Consider the following 27,774-nt stretch of genomic DNA (forward strand, 5'->3'; position numbering starts at 1 on the left):
AATTTATATAGGCTGATGGAAAGCATATACATACATACATACATACATACATACATACATACATACATACATACATACATACATACCCACCCACCCTATTGAAAATGAATTATGTAAAATAAATTATATTCATTTTATATAATTTCTGAAAAAATTAAATAATACAGGGACTAAGCCTCTATGTATTAAACATTTTACTCAATATTGATAGGGATATGCTCACTAAGAACTGTAACTTTGCTTTAATTCTGTTCTGTATTTTATTTCTATTTAAATGATCTTTATATAGAGAAATTAGAGCACAATATTTATAGTATCTTTAATACAATATCTTACTTTTAATTAACATTATAAAATGCTGATATGTCTGAAACATTACATTATTTTATACTGAGGAAAAAAAAACATTAGTAGCCATTTACCCTGTATACAGGATGCAATCTGTATTCATTTATCATTCTTATGGTGTTTTATTTGCAAAAATTTTGCTATGAACACTAATAGTTAAGGAAGCCATCTGCACTGATTTGCCGGGGGGACATAGAATGAGCAAGGTGAATCTGTATGCTTCAACAGAACACAGCTGGCTAATGCTAGAATTTCTAACTTATATGCTAGGCTTCTTGCTTGCTTGCTAAAAAATAACAACAGAAAGAGGACCTTCCAGATAGTTTCCTGGACTTAAGAATAACAAATCAATTCCTGGTGCCAATCATACATCATTCCCCTTCAATCCATATTTTAATGACATGTTAAATGAAATCATGGTAGTGTGGGAAACTTTAAACCTCTAGTGTTTAATTTCATATAGGTAAGAGGTGCCTAAATGGACAACTGGAAATTGAGAATGAGAAGAAAAGTTGAAAAGTTAAGGATATATCAGAAAGAAAAAGAAAAAATTAAGAAGGAAAAAAAGAGTCAGCTTTCATTATTTATGAAATTGAACCTGCAAATCCCAAGTACACGACTCCAGCAGGCTATCCTGAGGAAATGTAACTCTTGCTGTAATATTTGTTGCAAGCATAGCATTTAAGTGACTAACAGTTAGTTAACCTGTTAGTTCATTATTAAATTGATAATCTAATGTCTGTCTAAGTTTGGAACTGAGAGTTGTTAACATGCTCTCCCCCCCCCCCCAAAAAAAAAAAAAGGTGTAAAAGAATAAGCTTTTCTGGTTCTATTTTCTATGATTTTATCATAGCCCAACAAATTATATTTGCAAACTCTTAAGTGCTGAACTCTGGAATATATGTAGAAATATGAGAGTAGAGGGGACACATATGATGGATGGAAATCACTGAAAGTTGCTTTTGATGTGTTTTAAATTTAACATTTTAACATTTTCTAAATTTAAAAATTAATCAAAACAAATACTTACAGCCCATAAATTTGTGGTGCAATCTCAAGTCTATTCAGATGCATGTAAAGTTCAGTGTCATGTTTCTTTAGCAAATGATCTTGGATCTGATTAACTTTTGCAACAATAGCTATTGATGGACCTAAATCTTGTGGTCTTGCAAATGGAATAGGGGTCATCACAGCATCTTTTTCCTATTAAAATGGATACAAACGAAAAAAATTAAATCAATTATTAACTGAGATGATCAAAAGAATTTACCAAAAGATTATCATGACTATGGAATCATAAATATATATCTCTTGCACTGAACATTCTACTAAAGTAGTGGTTCTCAACCTGTGGGTCGGGACCCCTTTGGGGTCGCCTAAGACCATCGGAAAACACATATTTTACACCAATTTTATGGTTGGGGTCACCACAACATGAGGAACTATATTAAAGGGTCGCAGCATTGGGAAAGTTGAGAACCACTGTACTAAAGGGAAAGAAAACTTTCCACTTATGATTCTAGATTTAAAAGTTGTAAGCAGTATTGTTAATTGTATTAATCTACAAAGACTACAATCCAAATATAATAAGTCAGCATCAAGAGGAGATTCTCCCCATCCCACCATAGAAATGCAGCTTGGAGATGCCATAATATCTAATTTAAAATTCAAATGAATAGATAGGTTAGACTCCCCTCTGTGAGGTAGGGTATATTTGATTAGCCTGTCCTAGGTAAATGATAGTCTTTGTGGGTTTCCAGAAGAGATTGGGGTTTTCCCAGTTTGGAAGAGGCTGTAGTTTAGCCAAAAAATGAGAAGAGGCTAGCCTCTGGACCAGATTCCTCATATGTAATCTTTTCCTGTGTGCCAATCTGGGCTGTTCCTTGGCTTTCCAAAATGCTCAAGATGATGTAATGCCAAAAGAGTAGCCTGAAGAACAGATGGAAGAAGTTGAAGACAGCTATTTCTCTGTCCTAATTATTCCTAATGATAATCATGCAATGATCTGTTTAAAGGAACTCATCACCTGCTAGTGAAGAACAAGTCACAGGAAGCTCTTGTTATATGTGTGTATTATGCGATTCAGATACTATTTAAAGTTTTAGTTATCACTTCAAAGCCCTTCGTGGCATAAGGCCTGGTTATGCCCATTCCTGGACCAAAAAGCCCTTCTCACAATTGCCTACAACCTAGTTACCACTCATTTGGACTACTTAATGTAATTTAAATGCAATCACCCTTGAAGAGTATCCTAAAGTTTCAGTTGATTTAAATTGCAGTGTGTCACATCTATTGGATCCTGATTTGTTTTTGGGTGCAACTCAAGAAGTTGGTCAACACCTTTAAAATCCTACATGACTTGGGGCCTTTGTAGGACTATCACTCCCTTGTTACATCTACCCAGTGCACCAGAATAGGAAGGCATAGCATGTTGTGGGTCCCATCTATTAAGGATATACATCTGATGGGACAACCACATAAATATATTAGGGATCGCTCTTTTCCAGTTATTTCTGCCCATTTGATGCAATTAGGAAGAATGGATGCACCAAGTCCCATCAATTAGGCAATATTTTCGGTTGAGATCCAGAAAAAAATGCCCTCTTTGCTACAGAACTTGCTTTTGAAATTAAATCACAAAGTTCTTTCTGGCTAAAATCTGATGACGTTCAGAAAGCTGTTAAAAACCTGATTATTTTCCTAGTGTTTGGGGAGTAATGAGAAGTGAGGTCCTTGGGTGGGTTTTTTGGGTGGTGGTGGTTATATATTGATTTGGATTCCTTTTTTTTTTGCATTTTCAATTAATTGTAAGCCCCACAGAGTTGCTAAAAGTTGGGCATAAAGGAAAAACAACAACAGCAGTTTATATTGAAAATTACATTTTCAGCAAAGTTATCTGATTTGATCAGATAAGTGATGTCTGTCTGAAAAACACTAATGTAGTTTTGTTTTAATGTGGTATAGTACACAGTAATAAAAAACTATAAAATTTGTTTACCATAAACGTTTTAAGTTGTCCAAGATTAAATCTTCAAATACATTGTTACAACATATTTTAAATGGCATATTTACTTCATTCAATATTAGACATAATTAATTCAAATATTTTTACAACAGGTACCTTTTGACTATCATGCTCATAGGTTGAAAACCAATGTTCCGCTGTTTTCATTAGATGGGTGAACATTGCACTGAAAGAGATTGTATTATTACATAAGAATAATTGTAATAATCAGCATCATAAATTTAAGAACGAATGAAAATGATTGAACATACTAGGCATCATGCTCCAGGTAGTCAGGATTCAAAAGAACATTCATCTCCTCACTGGAAAAAATACATTCATATTTAAACATTTATTTCTGGAAATTTCCTTAAATAAATTATAACAGAAATGCAAGCTAAGTAAAACTAGCCTTTATCATTAAAATTATAATTCCAGCTAAGACAAATGGAGCTTTTACTCTCTCTATAGATTAGTCTTTCTATAGATCAGGGGAAAAAACTCTAGTTATGTTGCCTGCAAAACAATGAAAGAACTATCTAATTATTTGAAATAACAAATTACTGAATGCCACAATATATTATTTCAATATTTAACTGAAGAAGAGGCAGCTTGCTAGATCTTTGCACAGCAAGTAACCCAGAGCAGCAGACGGGGGGAGGGGAGCAATTGTGGTGAGCATGAGATATTTCAGTGGACTGTAGAGGACTTGGGTGATCTTAAGCAGGTGGCCTGTTCCATCTCTAGCCCCCATCCCCACCCCGCAAGGCCTTCCCCACCCTGAAATACTTCACATGCACCTAACAAATCGTATCTTTGATTAGCAAATGCAGGGGGGAAAGGCAGGAGTAATCACATTCAAGGTACGAGATTCATTCTCATGACTCATCAGGTTACGAATGGAATGGGCAGGCTCCATTACATTTGTAACTTGAGGACTACCTATGTTAAGTAGTTTCAACCGGTAAATCTTTTCAGATTGGGTCTAAAATCTTTCTGAGGATTGAAAAAAAGCACATGAAGTAGTTCAGAAATTTATATATTTAGCTTATCTGTGAAATGTAGGTTTTCTTATGCATATAAGATTTTAATATTAAGTGACATATTTTAAATATGTTTGCATTCATATGCTTACATTTATTTAAAATGAAATCCAAACAGCAATATATTAAGTTTGGATATGTTCTGACAGTTATGTTTAAGATTTAAACTAAAAAATGACATACATCAGCATTTATTATCTACCATATCTAACTACAACAGTAGAACTAAGCAACGCAACAATTATATAGTTTCAGATTTCGGACAGTTCCATCTATGTTAAAATATGTTCCTCTGTGATTGCATCATTCTTCAAGTATAATAAGTTTTGGCAATTGACAAGTGCAATTGATACTACCTTTGGAGTTCCAAATGCATACTCTATTTTAGTAGCAATGTATTTTGTATGAAAAAAAATCTAGGGTGCCTACCTTGGTTGTGCTGCTTCACTTGCATGTAGAAAAGCTTGGTGGTCACAATGCAGAATAAAGACAATAGGTGCTAAAAGTTCATGCATGCCCTAGAATTAAAAAGAAAACTCTGGATTTTTTCTAGTGTATCAGCATTTACCAACTCTGTATTACCTAGCTCTTTTAATATAGATTACATTTTAATCCGTATTTACAGTATTCTCAAATGGAAAAATCACATTTTAAAATAGCAGAATATCAATGAGTTTGCCACTGAGCACTTACATTTAGCTCTATTTAAAACTCTTTTTGGTTTAAAAAATACTATTGTGAATAATAACAGCTCTACTATGAAGAAAGACTACAGCCACTGAGGTTTTCATGGAAGATCAAGACTAGTACCAATCAATGATTAATAGTCCTAGTGTTAGTAGTGTGTCTCCTCAATGGTAGGCAGTATACATTTAATAACACTTATAGAGAATGATAACTGAAGAATCAACATCTGTGCTGTGAGATAACTGAATCCACCTATTTGACCACTATATGTCACAGACTAATGGCCTATATAAGTATTTTACCTGATATTGTAGACCATGTCTTATGTTCTTACTCATGATTTTCAGTATTTATGTGAATGCACTAGGAAATGTTTTATGGAAGTGAGGAATGAAGATGATGGATCAGGTTTGTAGTTTGAAGGTGATCTTGCATTTCAAGTATGACCTTATAGCCAATGCACAGCACTGCCATTGAAAACAGTTTGGAACCCATAGTCCTACTATATAGTAAGTCAGGGGTGTCAAACAGGATTTCTTTAAGGGCTGGAAAACCATTGCAGGTCGGCAGGGGGGAGCAGGAGGGAGATGGGATGGATGCATCCTGCAAGCCAAAACGGGGTGTGCGGAGGCCCCACGAGGGCCCCATGCAGCCTGCTTTCAGCCCCCAGGAGCACTCTGCCGGCCAAAAACAGAGGCACTGTGGGCCGGTCCTTTGATATTTCCAGTGCCAGATTTAAGCACCCCGCGGACCAGATGTGGGCCATGGGCCTTGAGTTTTACACCACTGTAGTAGGTTGTTTAAATGGAAGAAACATCTTTTCCCATATTCACCCTTGGTTCCAAAGTTCCTTTCAAAACTCAAAAGAGAGATTTTTTTTCAGTACTGGTAGTACTTCTGATCAATGAATTAAATGAATTAAAAGAGAAGTGTAAATTTGAAAAAAGGAAGTAAAGTTAGAATTTCAGTTTCTTCAATTTAAAATTCTTGACACAATAGTCAGCACATAATGTTAGATTTTTTTTAAAAAAAAAAGCTGTTGTAAATTTAAAGTTTTAATGATAGTTCCATTGGGCTTCTTTCTTATACTTCAACAGTTTGTATTGGAATGAAATGACATTATTGTACTATTCTTTCTTTCTTAATTTTAGAATCTTTTCAAATATTTTATGATATTTAGGGAAGAAAGACTTGCTGGAAATGAAATACCCTGCTTTGTACAACCAGATAATAATTTCAAATGGTTCAATAGGCCAAATATTCTGATAAAAGCAATAAGTTATTTAAAAATATAAACTATATTCTCAACATATATAGATGATTCTTCAAATTCAGAGCTTTAATTTTATTTGATTCAAGACGGCATTTAGGTAAATTAAATTATCTTTAGAGACATGTTGTTTAAGGTTAAACAACTGCCTGCATTATTGTAATAAGGGTGTCTGTGTGGGAATTATATCCCAAAAGAATTTGGCAGAGACATCCTTTACTTGTAGATTTGATACAAGAAATTAGCTACTGATTCTACTTAATTTTAATACCTACACGTATCCTTCAGATATAATTAAGAAAACAAATTTAAACTCATTGTATTTTTCCAATAAAATGAAAACATAATAGCATGCCAAAATAGTTTAGCAGAAAATTAAACAAGTCATTTTCCTGCAAATTTGAATACAAATTTGCTATTTATGTAACATTGTTTACAGATTCAAAATAAGAAAACAGCAAATATGGCAGGTACAAAAGTTTGGATACACTTCCAGCTGATTCGATCTTTTCTCCACCATAAAGTTGCTAATAATGTTAATAATGGAGCTAAATTAGGCTCAATCACTTTTTAGTATAGGATCTAAAATTAGTGAGGGAAAGACAATTCCACAGATAACAAATATTCTGATCTTTCTTTCCATTCAGATTGTAACTGTTGTTTTGTTTAATTTTAATAACCAGGAGGCCTCTAAGCATCTCTCTGAGTACAGTATTTTTCAGAGTATAAGATGCACCTTTTTCCCTCAAAAAAGAGGCTAAAAATCTGGGTGCGTCTTATACACTGAATACCAGGGACGTGCAATCAGGGGAGGCAGGGCCTCACCACTGTCATCATGAAAAGAAAAGAAAATTAAAAGGAAAAAGGCTAAGGTAGTTGCTGCCAGAGTCATAGTGGATGACTCTGCTTAGTGCTTAACTGCAGGAGGAGGCAAGAGAACCATGTGCCTCTTTAGTCTATATTTATGATCACTTGATCAGAGTTAAGCAAGGGTTAAAAGGCAAAAAATTCCTTATGCAAAGGAGGCACGTGGTTCTCTCGCCTCCTCCTGCAGAGGGCACTTTTTTAGAGGCTTTTTTTAAACAGTTAAGCAGAGTTATCCATTGGAAGCTCTGGCAGCAGCAGCTCTTGCCTTTTTTTTTTTTTTACATTTTTTACATTTTCATCATGGCAGACAAGAGTTGAAATCCTCTGTGACACAGCTGGAAAAGGTATGTGGGTCAGAGGGAGGGGGGAGGAATTCAAAATTATTGTAATTTGTAAGTAATTGTAATTTGTATTATTATAAGTAATTTGTGTGTGTGTGTGTTTGTTTTACCTGCCTCTGCTGGCGCGCAGGCTGGCACTTTATTTTTTATTTTTTAAAGCCATGCTGCCGCGCCGTCCCGCTGTATGGCCGGCACGGCGGCATAGTTTTAAAGACAGTGGTGTGTGTGCGCCCTCACGATTCAGTGCAGCCATTCCATCCCGCTAAACCGCCTCACGGTTAAAAAAAAAGGAAACTCAGCCCGACTTGGGTTTAATGAAGGTGGCACTCTGCACATGCCCAGAGGACCTCTCCGCTTTTGCAACCAAGGAGGCACGCTGGAGCGGCAAGCAGGCTCGTCATCACGTGATGGCTTTCTCTTTTGCCGCTTGCCGGTCCCTTTAAACCCTCTTTTCGCTGCGCGAGTTGGGAGGAGATGGACAGAAGGAGGCTGGAAGGCGCCGGGGCGCCCCTTGTGCCGTTGCTTCTTGGAGTGCTGTGCGCGGCTTGCTTGCCCAAGTCTCTCCGGCCGTCCTCTCCTCCCTCAGCGGCTTCTGAGTCAGGGCGGAAGGATGGCCGGAGAGACTCGGGTGAGCAAGCCGCGCACAGCACTTTGAGAAGCAGCGGCACAAAGGGCGCCCCCGCTGCCTTCCAGCCTCCCTCCGTCCATCTTCTCTCAACTCGCATGGCGAAAAGAGTTGGGAGGAGACGGATGGAGGGAGGCTGGAAGGTGGTGGGAGTGACCCTTGTGCTGCTGCTTCTCAGCACTATGCGCAGCTTGCTAACCCGAGTCTCTCCGGCCGTCCTTCCGCCCTGACTCAGAGGCCGCTGAGGGAGAAGGACTGAGCCAGGAGTCCCCCACCCCACCGTCCATGCCTCTCCAAGCCGAGTAAGAAGCACTGCGTCTCGCTCCTCTCCGGCCCCTCGCTTTCTCTTTAATCCCCTCAAACCGCCTTCGGGTCTGGCTCTGCTTTTCCCGCTGTTGCTTCAACTTCGCCTTTTTGCAAAGGGGGAAGTGTGTGGCCGGGGGCACGGGTGTATGAGCGGACTGCCTAGCCGCGGGTTTCCCCTTCTTTCTCTCCTCCACTGAAGCCGCCCTCGAAGCCCCGACGTATCCCGCTCTATGGCGGAAAGCCGCACCATAGAGCGGGACACCTCAGGGCTTCGGGGAAGGCTGGCGCTGGCAAACATAGGGCAGCTTTTGCCCGATTGCCTCACCGGCTGTGAACCTCACCGCACGTCACTGCTGAATACAGCATTTTTTGCCTCCTGAAACTCCACCCCCTTCACCAAAATGGCATAGCATTTAGAAGGCACTCAGAGAGCTCCTGGGAGCTGGGGAGGGCAGAAATGAATGAAAATCGGCCCTTTTTTGCCCCCCAGCTCCCAGCAGCACTCTATAAGCTTCCTAAAGGCTATCCATGCCCTTTTTTTGACAGAAAAAATGGGCCATATTTTGGTCGTTTTGGGGCTCTCACCCCCAGGAGTACTCTATAAGCCTCCTAGAGTTTATTCATGCCTCTTTTGAAAATCAATGGGCCTGTTTTTGCAAAAAATGGGCCATTTTGGGGAGGTTTGCAGAGTGCAAAAACTTTTTTAAAAAAATTTCCTCTTCAAAACCTTGCTGCATTTTAGACTCCAAAAATACAATATGTGCAGGTGAAAATACTTCATAATTACAAAGACTTTAAAATCATAAAGCTGATTTTTTGCTAGCAATTTCAACTTTAAGAAACTTTTTGACAAGGGAAGGTGCCTAAACTTTATTTAAAGAATCATATTGGACAAGAATTCAAGCAACAATTGAAATTAGAATTATTAAAAATTCTGAAAAATTAAAACTTTACAACTTATGTAATATATTTAAAATGTAGAATTAATTAAATATCTTGATAAATTATTAGATGATATAATAATATTTTGGATAACATCAATACATTTTAGTATGATTATCCATGAAATATTATAAGATACTAGACAACTTGCGACTTGTTAGATCATCAGTTCAGCCATATTTTCTTACCAGGTACCTTACCATGCCTTTAACAATGTCAGTTATACTGGAATGTATTGGAAAAGTTTTTAAAAGTTTAGAATGGTATTCAGGGCTATATCCTTGAACTATTTCAGAAGATTTGTATTGTCATAAAATGCCTTATGATAATTTTCTGTCATAAAATGTTTTATAAAATTTGCCAAATTTCAATTCCATGGCAACAACAGATTCTGCATATTGTAAGTTAACTCATCTGAGGTACACTAGTTGAAAATGTCAAGTTAAAAGTTGTAGAGTTTTAATAATATACATGTAAATTCTTATTATTGGCAATTAATGTGCACAAATGCTAAGCAACTTAAATATCCACTACTTCCCACAGTACTTTTACCTCTAGGTAAATCATGGGAATGACACAAAAACAGAAGCAGAAACATTTCCTTCCTTGACAGCAAGTAGGATCACAAAACTGAACCTGTTCTTTAATGAAAACTGCTTAGTAGATTAATCAAACATGAACAAATAAAAGAAGAGCTTCATTTGACCAGTCTGTCAAAATTCATGAATACCACTTATAGAATCTCTCCAGCTTCAGTTAACTCAGCAAAATATTTCAGAAAATGATAACAATATCATTGATTAATTCAATAAAATCTCATAGGTATTAACAATATGGTCTATTTTTAGCAGGTAACGTAGTACAACTTAACAGCATGTGAGGAAATGGAATTTTTTTTTTTAAAAAAAATGGTCTGACTACACATGCAGCTTTCATGTAATAAAGCACATCCAATTAAGATAAGATGAGTTGTTCATTTTAGCAAATGTTAGGTTGTTTCTGAGACTTATCCTTCAGTCATTTTATTTCAATACCATATTTCAGTCTATTTGTATTATTAAAGGGAGAGATAATTGTTTGGCAGCTTCAGCTCATCCTCACTTGGAAATGGAAATGATTCTTACAGTAAACAAGGATAGAATAGAATTTTATGGTTTATATTTTTTCCTGATTGATATGAGGACCTTAGTTACTTAAACCATTTCAATCCTGTTTTAGGATGTAAAGCATTTAAAATTATTGGAATCAAACAATCTTTACTCTTTAAAACTGCAAGTTCAGGCCTCATATTATTTCCAGGAAAACCCAACCCAACTTATACATGTTTTAATTTTTATTAGCAGGAGAACTGACATCAAGGTTTTTCCTTTTATCTCTTTCAATAAGCTTTAGCAAGCAGTGCAATGAAGTTAACAAGAATTTGTGACTTTAAAAAAAAGGGGAAATAAGTTTCAGCAGTACTGAAAACAATTTGAAGGAGTACTTTACCATGATAGGGACAATATTTGCATCAATGGCTTGTTTTCTTTATAACATAACAAATAAAATGGTTTATTTTTCATTTTCTAAATCTTTATGCCCAGTTTTAGAATAATAAAAACTGTCTTGCAGTTCAATTAATTGTGTGAAGTATAGGAAAATGTTGAATCGAGGATGCCACTTGTATATGTTTCATTACCTGTTTATAAAGTAACTGCTCATTTTCCCGAGCGTAACAGAAGAGAATGTCAGTAAGAATTTTCCTCACATTTTCTTCCTGGAAATACTGCATTTCAGGAAATCTGATGTAAAACAAAAACAAAAACAACCCTAATATAAATGACAGAACTCAAAATGATTTAGGATTACAATAGGTTTCAATTGTTATCTTATCTTATTGCATTCTTTGACAAAGTGACAAAATTAGTGGATCAGAGGAATGCCGTCGATATAGTTTACTTGGATTTCAGTAAGGCACTTGATAAGGTAGACCATAACCTACTACTAGATAAAGTAGAAGAATATGGATTGGACAGCATCACCACCAGATGGATTCATAACTGGCTGACCAACCGCACTCAATGTGTAATCCTCAATGGAACTGCATCTGCATGGAAGTATGTAGTGGAGTACTCCAAGGCTGTATTTTAGGCTCAGTACTCTTTAACATCTTCATCAATGTTTTGGATGAGGGAATAAATGGGGAACTCATCAAATTTGCAGATGACACCAAGCTGGCAGGAATAGCCAATACTCCAGAAGACAGGCTTAAGATACAGAAGGATCTTGACAAACCTGAACATTGGGCACTATTTAATAAAATGAAATTTAATGGTGAAAAGAGTAAGGTTCTACATTTAGACAAGAAAAACAAAATGCACAGGTACAGTATAGGTGGTACCTTCCTCTATAGTAGTAACTGTGAAAGGGGTTTTGGAGTCCTAATGGACAACCATTTAAATATGAGCCAGCAGTGTGCAGCAGCTGCCAAAAAAGCCAACACAGTTCTAGGCTACATAAACAGAGGGATAGAATCAAGATCACGTGAAGTGTTAATACCACTTTATAATGTCTTGGTAACGCCCCACTTGGAATACTGCGTTCGGTTTTGGTCACCATGATGTGAAAAAGATGTGGAGACTCTAGAAAGAGTGCAGAGAAAAGCAACAAAGATGATTAGGGGACTGGAGACTAAAACATATGAAGAACAGTTGGAGGAACTAGGTGTGTCTAGTTTAATGAAAAGAAGAACTAGGGAGACATAATAGCAGTGTTCCAATATCTCAGGGGTTGTCACAAAGAAGCGGGAGTCAAACTATTCTCCAAGGCACCTGAGGGTAGAACAAGAAGCAATGGGTAGAAACTAATCAAGGAGAGAAGCAACTTAGAACTGAGGAGACATTTCCTGACAGTTAGAACAATTAATCAGTAGAACAGCTTACCTCCAGAAGTTGTGAATGCCCCAACACTGGAAGTCTTTAAGAAGATGTTGAATAGCTATTTGTCTGGAATGGTATAGGGTTTCCTGCCTGGGCAGGGGGTTGGACAAGAAGACCTCCAAGGTCCCTTCCAACTCTGCTATTGCATTGCATTGCATTGTATTGTATTGTTAGATTTCTTCCTTTTTTACTCAATGAACTTCCAATAAGTATACTACTCATTCAGAATGCTTTGCCACCATACACAAGAACATTTCTGATATACTTTCTAACTTTAATTACACTTATAGATTATTTACTTATTTTATATATTACCACACTCTATATGGATTCTAGAAGGATTTATCTGAGCTAAAGCTAAACAACAGCAATGAAGAAGAAATTTCTATGAAACTGCAACAGAATGATAGGAGCGTATTTACAGTAATATGGAAGCAGGTTTAGCAAAAATCAATAGAATATGCTACAACAAGAAATACAAAAATCAAATAAAACAGAAAACATATTGACAAGATTATTGTTAATCAGAATTATGGAAGTTCTGAATGCTAGAAAAGTGCTGACAACTGAACACACCCTTCCATCTTTTCTTAAATTTCAATCATTCTAATCTAGACTAGTGAGAAAATATAATACTAAAAATAGAAATGAACAGGATAATTGGTTCAGATGGCAATAAGCAACCACCTAAGATGCATGTACAAGATTTTTTTATTTACTAACAGCATTTTTTTAAAAACGAAGAACATGTTTTTCCTAAACATATCATGCCCTCTGTCAAAGTAATAGTGCAATATTTTTACAATGGCTCTAAAACTAGCAAAACTATCCTTATTCAAATTTTAATTCCCCAATTGTAGCTTAGATATTTATATAATCTTAAACATTCTGAACTGTTCCCCTTTAAAAACAAAAAATACCATCTGCGAACATTTACATGAAAGCATACTCAGATTTTAATTATACATCTAACAGCATAAATATATCTGAAAACTCAGCTTCAATATAGGCACACAATATAAAGTAATAAGGAATGTCAATATTTCCTGGGCATTGTTTTATTACTTATGTCTATTAATTCTATAAACAGAAAAAGGCATCATACTAAGTTGCATTTTAAAATCCATAGGAACTATTTTCTTATCCCAAATTTCAGTATAGAACTATGCTATAATCATAACAGAAAGATACTAGATAAATAGTAATTGAGCTTAATTGGAATTACTTAATGCAATCAGGGTTCTCTCTCTGACAAAATATTTTCCGGATCTGAATTCTAGCTTTGATAAGTTCCTTAACAGGAATGACCCTGGGCTACAGAGATGAAAGTATATTCACAATGATAATAAGGAATACTTAAGGAGTCTTTGACAGTAGGAAAGTTATCCACAAAAATAGCAATGCTAAATTCCTCTAGATGAATGACATTTCTCACTAATTACACATTACTTTTTATTGATTAAGTGTTAGGAATTACAGAAAATCATCTGTTCAATCTTGTATTATAAACATAATTTAATCACAAGATCTGTGAGTTCCTCTTATTCTTTTTTTTATTTCTCACAGAAACTCTTTTAAAAATACATATAATTATATTTTAATGTAACATAGTACTGATTTATAATAAAACCAATTACATTAAAAGGCAAATTAGAAAATAAAAAATATTTGGCTATGCAGGATAGGCAATCTGGTGCTCTGAGCAACACTGCATCTGTGGGTCTCTCCCAGCATCCCTGCCTCATCTGATTTTAATATTTTTTATGTTTGCAAAACACAGCTAGTGGCTATACTGCATAAAATGTCAATTTCTATAATAAACTGTAATAAACTCATATAAAATAAAAATGTCTGACAGAAAAAAAAGCTGTGGTAAACTAGGATAGTAAAGAAAAAAATAGAAGGCTGCAGAGGATTTGACAAAAGATCACTAATGTCTATATTGGGAAGTGGACATTTTATAACTGGCTAAGTGGTGGAATTTAAATAATTTAACAACCGGTACTCTGCCCTAATGATTTCTTCTAACAACCAGTTCACCAAACTGCTCAGAAAGTTAACAACCAGTTCTCCCGAAGTGGTGGGAACTGGCTGAACCCCACCACTGAACTGGCTATACCCCTCATCCTTTAGGGAAGCCATTTTAGGGCTTGTGATGATATCTATTGTTTTCCAAAAATACATGTTTAAAAATCCCTAATTATTCCACTAATCAAAAAATATTGTATCAGTTGCTCTTTTTTTGTTTCACTGAAACCAGGTATTTAAGTTATGAGTAAGTAGCTGCTATTCTTTCAGGCACAGTAGGAACAGCATATAGCTTTTAGTGCTATAATATGACCTGTAAGCCAAATTTTTCTTCAAACCCATATAAGTGCTGAATGGTAATTCTAGCTGTCCACATCTAAGCCCTAAATTGGAAAATGTATTTCATAGAAATAAAATGTTATGAAATGTTTAATAATGATGCTTACGTTCGTTTCACATCTTGTTCAATCATGCTTCGAAGTTCTTTGTCCTGAAAAAATTTGTTCCAAAGACTCTGCAAAAGGATAAAATATTATTTGAAAGATAGTCAATGATGATAGAACATACCAGGAACAAAAAACCTCCAAATATGAAGTGGTAGGGCATACAACACCTATGTAGTTGCTAGGAGCTGAAAAAAAACCTTGAGGGCACATAATCAATAGAATAGGTCATCCTATTTTGTACATAGAAGTTATTTTTTCTATATAGGTCCTGTTTATTAGAAATCAGACAAAGCATCCTCTTCAACCAGAACCTCAGCAATGTCTGTCATAATGTTTTCATTAAGCCATCAATGTCCTTCTAAAGATCAAACATTAAAAACCTGAATTATATGATTTGCAAATATTGCAAATATTGCAAATATTGCACTGCTGCCTGCTAGAAAGAATATCTCAAAAGAACCTTTGAGATTTTAGCTAATAAACTGAATAAACTGCCTGCTATTGTTACAACTTTAAAGTATGTCTGCACATGTATGTGTATGCATACATATGTGTGCCTTTTGTCTAATCCTCCCTTCCAGCTGCTGATAAGTGTTGCACAATTGTTTTTTTCAGGAATAAAACAGCATCACTGTTTTGTTCAGGAACATTTATCTGTAAGTTTAGCTATATTTTTTATTTTAATATTTCTGATTTTGGTTTTCTTAAGCTTCTTACTATGGTTGTAATATATAAATTATTCTTATTTACAAATGATGCTTAGTGGGACTTTGCAATGGATTTAAAACACTTTAAAAATTATTGCTGAAGTCTGAAATGTTTACTTATCATGAGGTTAGATTCTACCCTTATCATAGCACTCTTTCTTTCTAGTTTACATCAATATGAGCAAAAATTAAACTTTCTGTAAAACACTGTAAAACTAAACTGACCACATTCACACATAACATCACTGTGTAAACGTGGCTCTTGTTCAATGCAGAAATCATATTGTATTACAGAATCTCCAACTGGATATACATTACAACAGAAAATTGAAGGACGAGGTTTATTATAATCTCTTATGTGGAGAATATAATAGCCTTAATGATGCCTAACCTAAAAAGAACTACAGCAAAGGCTTGAATAAAATTTTATACAGTCTGTACAGCTTTCTGTTTTTCTTTCTTTACATTCAGTAACAGGAAACACTATTTAATATTATTCTTTTTACTTCATTGGCTTTTGTTGGCATTAATAAAGAGAAAATATATTTCATTGGTAAGAATGGAAAACTTGCTCAGTAGTGGTGGTGAAGTTAGTCTGTTCCAAAATTAAGCAAATAGTTTCATTTGCTAAAAAATAACAAAAAGCTTAAAAAGTCATCAAATGTTTCTTGTTACATGCCATTTTTATAGTAATAAATTGCTCTCCAGGCAATCAATCTCTATCTCCGTGTATCTAATATAAAACACTATTCAACAGGCAACACACCAGCATTATTGGTTACACTTGATATTCACTAGAAGAATTAATCATAGTACATTCAGCTTTTTTAAAAAAAACCTGCAGAAATGTTAAATAAAAACGCTGATGACTAAATTGATTTTAAATGACTAAGAACAGGTGGCAACTCTCTGAGAGAATGAAACAAAACCCCTGCTCTGATCTCTTGCTCATAAAGGCTCTATCAGAAAAAAGTTGAATATGGAGCATGTTTCACTTCTGGAGAAGAGAATCTTCATCCTTTTCCTCTTTCAGAATTGTCACATTAAGTGCACTTGATTACTTGAATAGTGGACCTTAAGGTGAATTTGAAGAGCATGTTCATAAAGAATTCTACTATTCTAAGAATGAAAAGTTTATATATAGCTCACATAACACTTTATATTATGCTAGGTAAAGACTCACAAAGTGATATGGTAAAAATGGGTTAATGGATGGATACCTTCATGGAAATAAATGGGAAAAAATGGTTCAGTTATGCTGATTCTTGATGCTGAGTCACAGCATCAATAATGAACTAATAATAATTTATTATTTATTGTTACTAAATAATTATTGGAATTATTTATAAATTCTAATTTCTAAAAGAATATTTAAAATTGGATTGTACTTGCTATAATAACTGATTATCTATTACAGAAAAATTCACTCTAAATACACACAACCAGTTCTAATGTGAATAACCAAAGTTACAAATAATTCTAGCTAAAAAAAATCAGAATTGAGCCTGGTAATTTTCACATGTTTAGAAGACTGAATATAGCACACCTTGGTATGTTTTCCCTCTTAGTCCTTATAGCCATAGAGGAAGTCCTATAAGTCCTGTTCTTATATAAAGTTTTAAAGTTTTAAAACAGATTCTTGTTAAATGTGTGAATCTGCAATATCTTCATTTAATAAATTTTCAAAAAGAAAAATAAATTCTGCTCCTAGAAGGAGGAAAATACATTTATCTGCCACATTACAATTCAAAATACTTCCAGTTTATCACTATATGGTCAATGTAACACTGAACAATTAGAGAAAACTGGGATGCAATATTTTCAGTATTATAAAGCTGTAAGCTTTTGAAAACATACAATAATAATAAAAAATCAAATTTCTATGCAGATGGTCCTTAACCATGATGAGATTTAAATTGTAATACTCCATCTTCCTTTTGAAAAACTAGTGAAAAAAATTCCTATCCTTAGGGATCATTCTATTGCTCTAGTAATTGAAAACATGCATATAGGATGCTAGCAGACAAACTAATTCCATAAATGATGTTTAAAGGTCTAATATTTGTTTAAGTGTCTACTCTATATACATTCAACTATTGAACTGCCTTTTCATTTCTTTTGAGAACCAAATATATAACTGTAGAGATGAGGAAGTATCTTGTCTAGTTTTGGAAAAAAACAAATCATTCACTTATTTTACTAGCACCAAAAGTGGCTTTAAGGAATAATATTATTTTATATTTAAAAAAAATTCTTTTAGAAATGTGCTCTTTTTACTGCACATCATTGCCAAGACAGGATTAAAAAAAATCTAATTGCAGAATTCATCCTGAACAGTTCCAATTTTTGGAATCATTATGATATGAAAATATTACAATTAATGAGAAAAAGTGAGATTTGGGGGAACTTGTTCACAGTGCAATATAAGCCACCCAAACAGAACTGCATATAATATATTTACATATAGATATACATATACGTATAGGTATAGGTATACATATACATATATATAATGTATATATAGTGCTCGGTATCCCCAAATCTAGGCAAAACAACAGCTGAAAAATTACATTAATCTATTATAAACATTTTATTCTTTAAATGTGCACACATAATTTACAATTTGAAATACTACTGATCCCAAGTATTTCTCTGAGATATACTGAAAAATGAAAAGTTACAAGAAAGTAATTTCCCCACTCTTGCAAATCATGGCATATTCAATTATTTCTCTCGGGGATTTTTTTTTTTATTGCTGTTGGGGGAACATTTAATCTAAAAAACAGATTTTTTTAAATACTAAATATGGAGGATTTGCAGTAATGTTATCTACTGGAATTGTATGTTCAACATAGTTATTGGATTGTCTATTGTCCAATATATTGTACAATTCTTTGTCTTGCTATGTTGCCTTACTGTGATAGAAGGTATATTCCTGGAATAAGAATAACAAGACTTGATGATAAATGTATATAACCCCAGCAGAATCACTGAAAGTATCTTTATTGGGCAATAGCAATATAGGAAAGTCCTAGAGGCCAATGATAATGACAAAAGCATCATTTTGAAAGCAGTGATAAAGAATTCCTGTGTTTTACTAAGGAAATTACATGGATGGACAATATAAGTTATTAATGATATAGTGCCAAATGATAGATGGCAATCAACAAATTATTAAGGAAGAATGGCACTATAAATAAATGTTGCCATATAATTTGACAGTATAGCTTACAAACTGATCAAAGTAATCAAAGTGTGTCTGGTTTTATAAACAGTATAACAAAATGCAGCTATATTCACAGAAATTGCCATGAAAGAAAAATCCCAAACTGCAAAGATAAAATTACAATGGGTACAGATAATCCTTCATTACCGAAAGTAATTGGAATGGGGAACTCAGTTGCCAAATGATATGATTATAAGGTGTAATGTCATGTGACAACAACAGTCTCCATTGCTGTTGTTAGATGAATCACAGGGTTAGGATTATAATCATAGCATCCCACAGTTATGTGATGACCATTTGTGACTTTCTGCTGGATTTCCCATTGCTTGCTGCTGGCTGACAACAAAAGTTGCAAATTGTGATCTTTCTGGACACCATGACATAATTGGGAAGTAGTTGCCAAGTGTCGGAATTACAATCATGTGACTGCAGTGATTGCAATGACGGTGACTATAAGGACCTATCATTCAGCATTGTCATTACTTTGAATGGTTGCTAAGAGAATGGACCTTAAGCAAAGATTACCAGTATATGGAACATAATATGGGAAACCTCAATATAATGAAAGATTAAATAAATTAATTGCAAATTGGGAACAAAAAGTAAAATTGACTGGAAATGGTTTCATTTTCAGTTAATTGTGTTTACTACTAGGCCATCAAAAACAAAAATGGTATTGCTTTCATAGTTAGGAAGTGTATAACAAGAACAGTACTTGCAATCATGACTAATCATGACCAAATAATATCAATTAAACTTCTTGGATAATCAGGATGTCAATATGGGTGACATAATTAATATGGCAATTATCAAAGCTTATGCTTCAATCATAGATACAGAAGAAGAGGAGGTTGATGAATTTTATGAGCAAATTCTATTTGAAATTAACAGCACATGCAACCACAATATGCAGCTTATGACTGGAATATGGAATGCCAAAATTGGAAAAATAAAGGAGGAAAATGTAGTTGGATAATATGGCTTAGGAGACTGAAATGAAGCAGGACAACCTGCTGATTTATATGATGGAATGTAGTAGAAAAAATTCCCAGGAGGGAGTGAGTGTATTCCAAAGGAATAAGAAACAATTTAGTCCACATATTTTGTTTGAGAGGATAAAGACAGAGCTTCCCTTATAGTTCTCAGAGTATACGGGAGATGCAGATAGTAGAGTGCTTTAATTTGGCAGAATTCTGACCATACATGTGGAAATAATAAAGAACTCAGCTTGAAACAATCATTATACGTCATTCTTTGTTATGAGGTCTGACACAATCTAATGATACTCGGTTCAAATAATAAAATCAATGCCTATATATGTGGATATTATGTAATGTAGGCAGTTTTCACCTAACAATGGGAATTGGAACAGGAATTTCTATTGCTCAGCATCATGATTGTAAACAGTGATGTCACATGACTGTGTCACTTCACAATATCAGTTCCAGGAATTCTGTTAAGTAAACTCATAGTGTTATTAATCAGAACATCATGGGATCACCATTGTAATCTCTTTTCAACTTTCTAATTGATTTTTGCTTATTGGAAGATAACAGTGAAGGTTGAAAATGATAATCCAGTGACCCTAGGATACAATGTTGTAACTGTGAGCTGGGCAGTGAGTGCACAGATAACAATCGTATGACTAAAAGGATGCTGATCATAAGTATGAGGACTAGTCATAATTATCACTCCTTCAAAACTTACAGTGATAACATTCATCACTCGTTCTCTTGGGATTCTTGGCTACTCTTTTTAGAAACATTCGCCACTATGATGAGGTAGTACAGGTTTTTGGGGTGGTGTGTGTGTGTGCTGATGGCACATAATCCAAGAAAAATAGTTCTTAATGTTTTATTGCTTTTAATAGACTTGTAATATGCCTAGAGAAATTTGCTAGGCAATAGCTTAAATGTTTAATATACAAATAAACTTTTAGATCACATTTTTAGAAGATTTTTTATGTAGTCAAATAATACAAATGCAACCAAGTTACCCCTTCATCCTGTGAAAGTGGGTTGTTGATCATTAAGTCTTGCTGTCCAGCTTTCCGAGGGTTTGTAATATGCTGTAAATAGGAAAAAGGCATTACTAAAGCTGCACTTAAGGCATAATGAAAATATGAACTCAAAAATAAATAAATTTCCTTTAAGCTATACTTACAATTTCTTTTACATTATTATATAATGCTCTTGATTTTATTGTTTTTGTAATCCAATGATTTCTATCAGAAGGTAGAACATTCAAAAATAACTGTAAAATAAATACAAGATGAATCAGAAAAATAAGAATCATTTTTAACTTTGAGTATTTTCTAAATATTTTTAGCTAGAAGCGTGAAAGACATTTATTTACAATGGATGCAAAGTCATTTGAACCCTTATCTGTCAAATATTTTTTCATATACGATCATTAAAACAAATTGCCTATAATGCCTGAACACATTGATTATTATATGTCAATATTTTGGGGGGATTAATGGGGAATTGCATTAACTAATAACAATTGAAAATAAGTTGCTTCCACATGTTTATCTGCTAGCCAAAGCATATAAAATATCTAACAAGTCTTACCATATATAGTTCCTTTTCTTTAATAATTTAAGTGATAATTCTAAATGTAGAACTTAAAAGTTTAAAATTTTCAGACTCCTTAAAATAGGGTCCTTACCTTTTTGAAGCAACATAATCACTTTATGCTTCCATGCAATTATGGATTCCAAAATATATAAAGTACTGATTTATATAACTAAAATGAAATAATGTAACATAACATAACACAACACAACATAAAAATTTAAAAAGGTCTCATGTGAGAATAGAGAATTTTTAGAACTTTGGACTGTGTTACATTTTAGACATTTTAATTTTTTTTAATTTTTATTTCAAAATTCAATCTAAGGGGAATACTGATTCTTGCTAGAATGGATTATAGTACTCAGCATCTTACAGTTCTTCCTAAAATAAGGAATTATCTACTTTTTATACTCTTGAAATTTTTAAAACTTTTATTATTTCATTTCTAATAGTGACAAAGTCACTCTGTTTTCACACTTATTCTAATCTATCATTAGTACAAACTTGGGCTGAATTCTGGTGACCTAATATAGAGTCAATTTGGTGTTGTAGTTGCCTAAATTTGTGTGTATAGATGGCACCTGACATGCTGGACAGAGACAGTGACTGGTGCAAAGCTACTCAACTAGCTTTCATAGACCCAGAACTCACAGTCTTCTAGTTTCTAGGCTGACACCTTGGCCACTATACCAAACTGACAAAAAGATTAAATACTGGAGAATTATGTTCATTATATTTACTTTGAATTAAATGTAAATTTATGAAAATTAAATTTAGTTTCTGTACTGGTGGCAATAATTGTTTCTGAAAATGTGTCCCAAATTGCAATTAAATATATTACTTAGATCCAGTTTTAGGCAGGGGGTTGGGCTAGAAGGTCTCCAAGGATCCCTTCCAAACCTATGATTCTATGAGTTTATGGTAGCTAGCTTAGAAAAATATATAAACTCTTGCTTTAAATTAGTTACAAACATTTCTTCCTTGTGTTTGAGCATCAATCATATCTGTAGATTGGCACTCAAGTTTGTTGTTCAGAGTTCTTCCCTCTCCTACTCTCTGCTTGGAACCAGAATTTTTATTTTGTCTTCTCTTGGCCAACAAGGTTGCTTTATTTTCTTGGAAAACGTATAGACCCAGGAAAGAAATATTTGTATCCAATAAGAGAGGAATGGCAGCTAATGACCTTCCGGATATTGACCCAAGAATCCTTTATTATTGATAGTCTTCACTGCTTGAATTCAAAGCACGTTTTGATGTGGGTTTTTTTATTTCAGCTTTAGTATTATTTCATAATGGTTTCATAGGAGTTGCTGGTTCTGAATCTACTTGTAATTTAGGTATTAGAAAAATTACTGTGTTTCCCGAAGATAAGACCCTGTCTTATTTTCTTTTGACCCCCGAAAAAATGGCTAGGGCTTCTTTTCAGAGGGTGACTTAATTTCCCCCACATGCTGGTATGAGATAGGGAGCCTCATGCTGCCTTGCTTACCTAACAGCCGCACCATCCATCCACACGAAACAGCCTCATGGTGGCTGCTCCAGAAACCCTGGCCACTGGGCCACTTCTGCTGTGTAATTGTAGTTGTAAAAAAATTGGGAGGCTGAGCGACACACCCCATGCGCTGGCTTATTTAATGTTTGCACCATCCATCCATGTGAATAGTATAAACATCTTAAGACAAACGTAAACTTTTAGTTGGCTTTTAATTTTCTTAACACTATGTACTATTTCCACAAGGCCTGCTTCCATTAATTAATGGTGAAAAAATAACCTTCTCTGAAAATCTGCATATTTCTTTTCAGTCTGTTAAAATATACAGCTGATATATGCTCTACTGATCCAAAATGTTTTTTCCTTTCTAACATATGTATCACTGCTTACGTTAAATCTATTGGAATTATTTTGAACTAGACTGATTTCCCCCCCTACATTTTGAATATTATTGCCATTTTTGCTTAAATACAGTTCCAATTATAAATATCTGTAGTGTATGTCTGATGTGTATGAAAAGTCTGTTTACTTTTGGGCCCATTTTGAATATATATATATATATATATATATATATATATATATATATATATATATATATATATATATATATATATATATATATATATATATATATATATATATATATATATATATATATATATATATATATATATATATATATATATATATATATATAATGTTGTATTTGTGCTGATAAATAAATAAAGGGAGACTAGTATAGATCTATTTCAAGCTATTTAGCTCTGATCAGCTAGCAATACCCTTACTGGGATTTGAACCTGGGCTATATTACATACTAGGCAGAGATCTTAGCCATTAGGCCACAGGCTCTTATCCGTTATCAGCGAAGCCAGGGTGAAAGGTATCTATTAGATTTTTTACAACCCTTGGTATGCCCAAATATGGGAGGAAGATTACTACTTCCATTCTCTGTCCTTCGACTCGTCACAAGAGACCATCCAGGCAGAAACCCAATATTTTTACTGTTGCCTTTTTGTTACATTTTGTTGTATTTGTGCTGATAGATAAATAAATAAAGGGAGACTAGTATAGATCTATTTCAAGCTATTTAGCTCTCATCAGCTAGCCATACCCTTACTGGGATTTGAACCTGGGCTATATTACATACTAGGCAGAGATCTTAGCCATTAGGCCACAGGCTCTTATCCGTTATCAGCGAAGCCAGGGTGAAAGGTATCTATTAAATTTTTTACAACCCTTGGTATGCCCAAATATGGGAGGAAGATTACTACTTCCATTCTCTGTCTTGTGACGAGTCAAAGGATCTTCCTCCCATATTTGGGCATACCAAGGGTTGTAAAAAATCTAATATATATATTGTGACTTTAAGTATATATATATATATATATATATATATATATATATATATATATATATATATATATATATATATATATATATATATATATATATATATATATATATATATATATATATATATATATATATATATATATATATATATAGTCTATATATATATATATATATATATATATATATATATATATATATATATATATATATATATATATAGTCTCTCTCTCTCTCTCTCTCTCTCTCTCTATATATATATATATATATATAGTCTATATATATATATATATAGTCTATATATATATATATTATATATTATATATATATATATATATATATATATATATATATATATATATATATATATATATATATATATATATATATATATATATATATAGTATATATATAGTATATATATATATATATATATAGTATATATATATATATATAAAGTCACAATCCCTGGTAAGCCCCAACTATGGGAGGGAGCCAACTGCTTCCATTATCTGTCAATCGGCTCATCACAAGAGTCCATCACGACAGAAACCCAATATTTTTACTGTTGCCTTTGTTATATTTGTTATATTTATCAGCACAAATATAACACATGTGTGTGTGTGTGTGTGTTGAATATCTAAGTGAATGGTATATAGTGGAATGGCAGGACTATTGTTTTTGTAATATGGTAGTATAGATCTTTAGTTATAATATTATAAAACAGCCACTACTACTTACATTTGACTAAAAACTTTTATTGATCCTTGTTGATCAAAAAATTATTATTTTTTACTCCAGATATTTTAGAAGCAACCATAGATATTTCACTATTTTACCAGATATGATGCATTTAAGTATACTTTTGTGATCAGTCAAGTATTTTGTTAAACAAATATTCTATCATCATTCCATGTATCTCCAAGTCATCTTTCAAAACTATCAATTTTAATTTTAGCTACTGTATTTCAAATTAATACCTGTCTTGTGCATAGTAACAGCTCATAAGCATACCAGATTGAAATTTCTTGGAAAATGCTACAATTCTTTACACTAGCAATCTTCAAGTGCATCAGGTAATGTGGTGATTTATTACAAGTACAAGCTGTAAATAAGTATTTTCTTCTTACCTTCCAGCAAACACTACGGAACCTGCTGCTTCTCAGCTGCCCATTAATCCCCTTCAGCCGTATCGTTGCCAAGTAATTGTTGTTTACAAATAATTCTTCCCATTCTTTACTACATAGAACAAACATAAGAAAAGAACTTCTTAAAATTATTATTAAAGACTTAGCTAAGTGAGAAGCAGCGTAACATAAAGTAATTTGGGGTAAACAAAAGAAAAGGAAGTTTTAAATGTATATATTTAGCACTGTGCTATTTCTAAACACATGGTTGTCTTTTTGGACACATTTCTTCCTCGAATTTAATGAATATGTAGATCACTGTAATTATGCCAGCAACTGAAATTCATAATGTCTGTGGAGGCTATTCCATTTCCTCTAAAACATTAGCAGTGCAGTTCAGTGAATAAACAAGAAAAATGAATATTAATACAAGCACATTTGGGTTTCACCCATAGATAAAACAGTATGTATTTAAAAGGACACCTTACTCCAAAATTATGGATCAGAGAAGTATAGCATTGACTGAGGTCTTCACATGATAGATTTGGTTAAATGAAGCTTCTTTTCTTCATGTTATGAAGATGGGCAATGAAGAATCGTAGAAGATGACTTCTACTAACTTTTAGCGCTATTTACTCTTGCAATCTCTTTTACTTCTTTCTACATGAACAGTTTTAAAAATTTAACAGGTGCTAGCTTTTTTAAAAAAATAAAAAGCCTGAAATAAAACCCCTCACTGTATAAACTGTTAAAAGCAAGCTTGAATACCTTGCAGTACCTACGGCTGGCTAGATAAACAACCAAAATATGCCTCCCAGGCACAAAGACACCAGGGGCCTAACACCTGTGCTTCATTAATATACAAGTAAATCTACTCTTCTGGGAAACAATTGGAAATTAATTGTCTCAAACCATTTATAGAAAATTTGAATCCAAGAATGAAACTGTATTTCCTTTATTTTTCACAGAACACTATCATTCACTTGAGAAGCTAATATGAAATTGTCCAAAGTTTTTCTTTATTTATTATCAAAGATGAGATAAATAAAACAAAATAAACAATTTATCAGGTATGTATGTAAGTAAAACTGAAAGACTACTTGATGTTTAAAAGATGCAAGGTGAGTTATAAAATTATATCATAACAAAATATTACCTATGCCAAGCTAGGCACCAGCACCTAAATAATCTTGGGTTATGTAAAAAAAGCTAAGTAGAACTGATTAATATTTTGTTGGGAAATCAAACAAAATATGTGTCAGCAAGCTAGACGGGAAAGTAAAAAAAATGTGGAAGACAATAGCCAAGACAAGCTCATGTTAATACCAATCAAGGTATTGTATTTGTGTAGTTCATTTTTAAAAATGTGTTTGTTCTATATTGCTCTTATCTATTTTGACTAATGAAGTTAGCTAATGAAGAAGTAAAGTTTAAATTTACAGCATCAGGTAATATCAAGTGGTTCAAGCAGTTCGTGCCACTTCGGGTGAACCAGTTGTTAACCTTCTGAGCAATTTGGTGAACCGGTTGTTGGAAGAAATCATTAGGGCAGAGAACCGGTTGTTAAATTATTTGAATCCCACCACTGGTAATATCTATTTTGAACTCAAACCCCAAGTCAGTTTCCAATTACAAAAAAATGTTCATTCATTTCATCTTTCTGCATTTCACCATATAAGAACTGAGAAAATATTCTCTGGAAAGAACTAACATCATATGATAATTTTGTAGTTTTGGGGACAGTCATACATTAGTTTTTATTCACCATCACAAAAAAATTTCAAACAAACGCTTGAACTTTCTTGGAATTTTAAGTTTGTATATTTTGTGTGACGTTTTATCTATGGGCAAACTCATTCCCCATATTCCCCATTTGATTGGGGAAAATCATTTGGAGTTAACCCAAATATTGGGATATCACATTCTAGCACTCCAAAGATAGTTCTATGTAAAAATTGTGATCCTACGTTTTATATTACTGAAAGAAGTGAATGGATCTTTAGTTGGAATCATTAATAACCATACTTTAATACTAAAGCTATCAAGTTAGGCTCTTTAAATTCATGTTGAAGAAATTAATGTTTAATTTCCCGGAAATAGTAAAGCCTTGCATCTTATTTAGCATATTTCTATCTAGAGCTAATTTAGAGAGTGATATCCATTTTACATTGAATATATTGAAATGTCTAGTTAAATATTTGCTACTCTGTTACACAATTGTTCTAATAACTTTTCTTCCTAGTTAAGTATCCTTTGAGTTCAGCTTGCTATGGTCTATTAAGTACCCTATATGCACATAGATATACTGCTACTTTTGAAAATCACTAAAATAATACATTTCCATCAAATGTTGATTTTCAAGATGTTAGGAGTATAGCCACATAGAATTTTATTGAGATTAAAACAAACATGCTCTTTGAAAACCAACAATTTGGAGTGGTATTTTGAGTGACAGAGACTGTTGTGGA

The 27,774-nt window shown here is 33.6% G+C and overlaps 1 protein-coding gene across 5 annotated transcripts in view; it reads right to left on the reverse strand.

Moving 5' to 3' along the window:
* The window catches only part of TBC1D5 (TBC1 domain family member 5), a 365,348-nt gene that overhangs the window by 138,980 nt on the left and 198,594 nt on the right, over window positions 1–27,774 (reverse strand). For all 5 annotated transcript variants that reach the window (XM_014051938.2, XM_014051928.2, XM_087712828.1 and 2 more), the window contains 9 exons: window positions 25,310–25,418; window positions 20,922–21,011; window positions 20,755–20,826; window positions 14,826–14,893; window positions 11,112–11,214; window positions 4,825–4,913; window positions 3,625–3,675; window positions 3,470–3,539; window positions 1,379–1,551 (listed from right to left, as the gene is read on the reverse strand). In XM_014051938.2, the coding sequence (XP_013907413.1) occupies window positions 1,379–1,551; window positions 3,470–3,539; window positions 3,625–3,675; window positions 4,825–4,913; window positions 11,112–11,214; window positions 14,826–14,893; window positions 20,755–20,826; window positions 20,922–21,011; window positions 25,310–25,418 (825 nt within the window). The remainder of the gene's footprint in view (window positions 1–1,378; window positions 1,552–3,469; window positions 3,540–3,624; window positions 3,676–4,824; window positions 4,914–11,111; window positions 11,215–14,825; window positions 14,894–20,754; window positions 20,827–20,921; window positions 21,012–25,309; window positions 25,419–27,774) is intronic.

The sequence above is a fragment of the Thamnophis sirtalis genome, unplaced genomic scaffold (genome assembly GCF_051295495.1).
Source record: "Thamnophis sirtalis isolate CommonGarterSnake01/CBP01778 unplaced genomic scaffold, rThaSir2_p1.2 scaffold_4, whole genome shotgun sequence".
NCBI classification, from domain to species: Eukaryota; Metazoa; Chordata; class Lepidosauria; order Squamata; family Natricidae; genus Thamnophis; species Thamnophis sirtalis.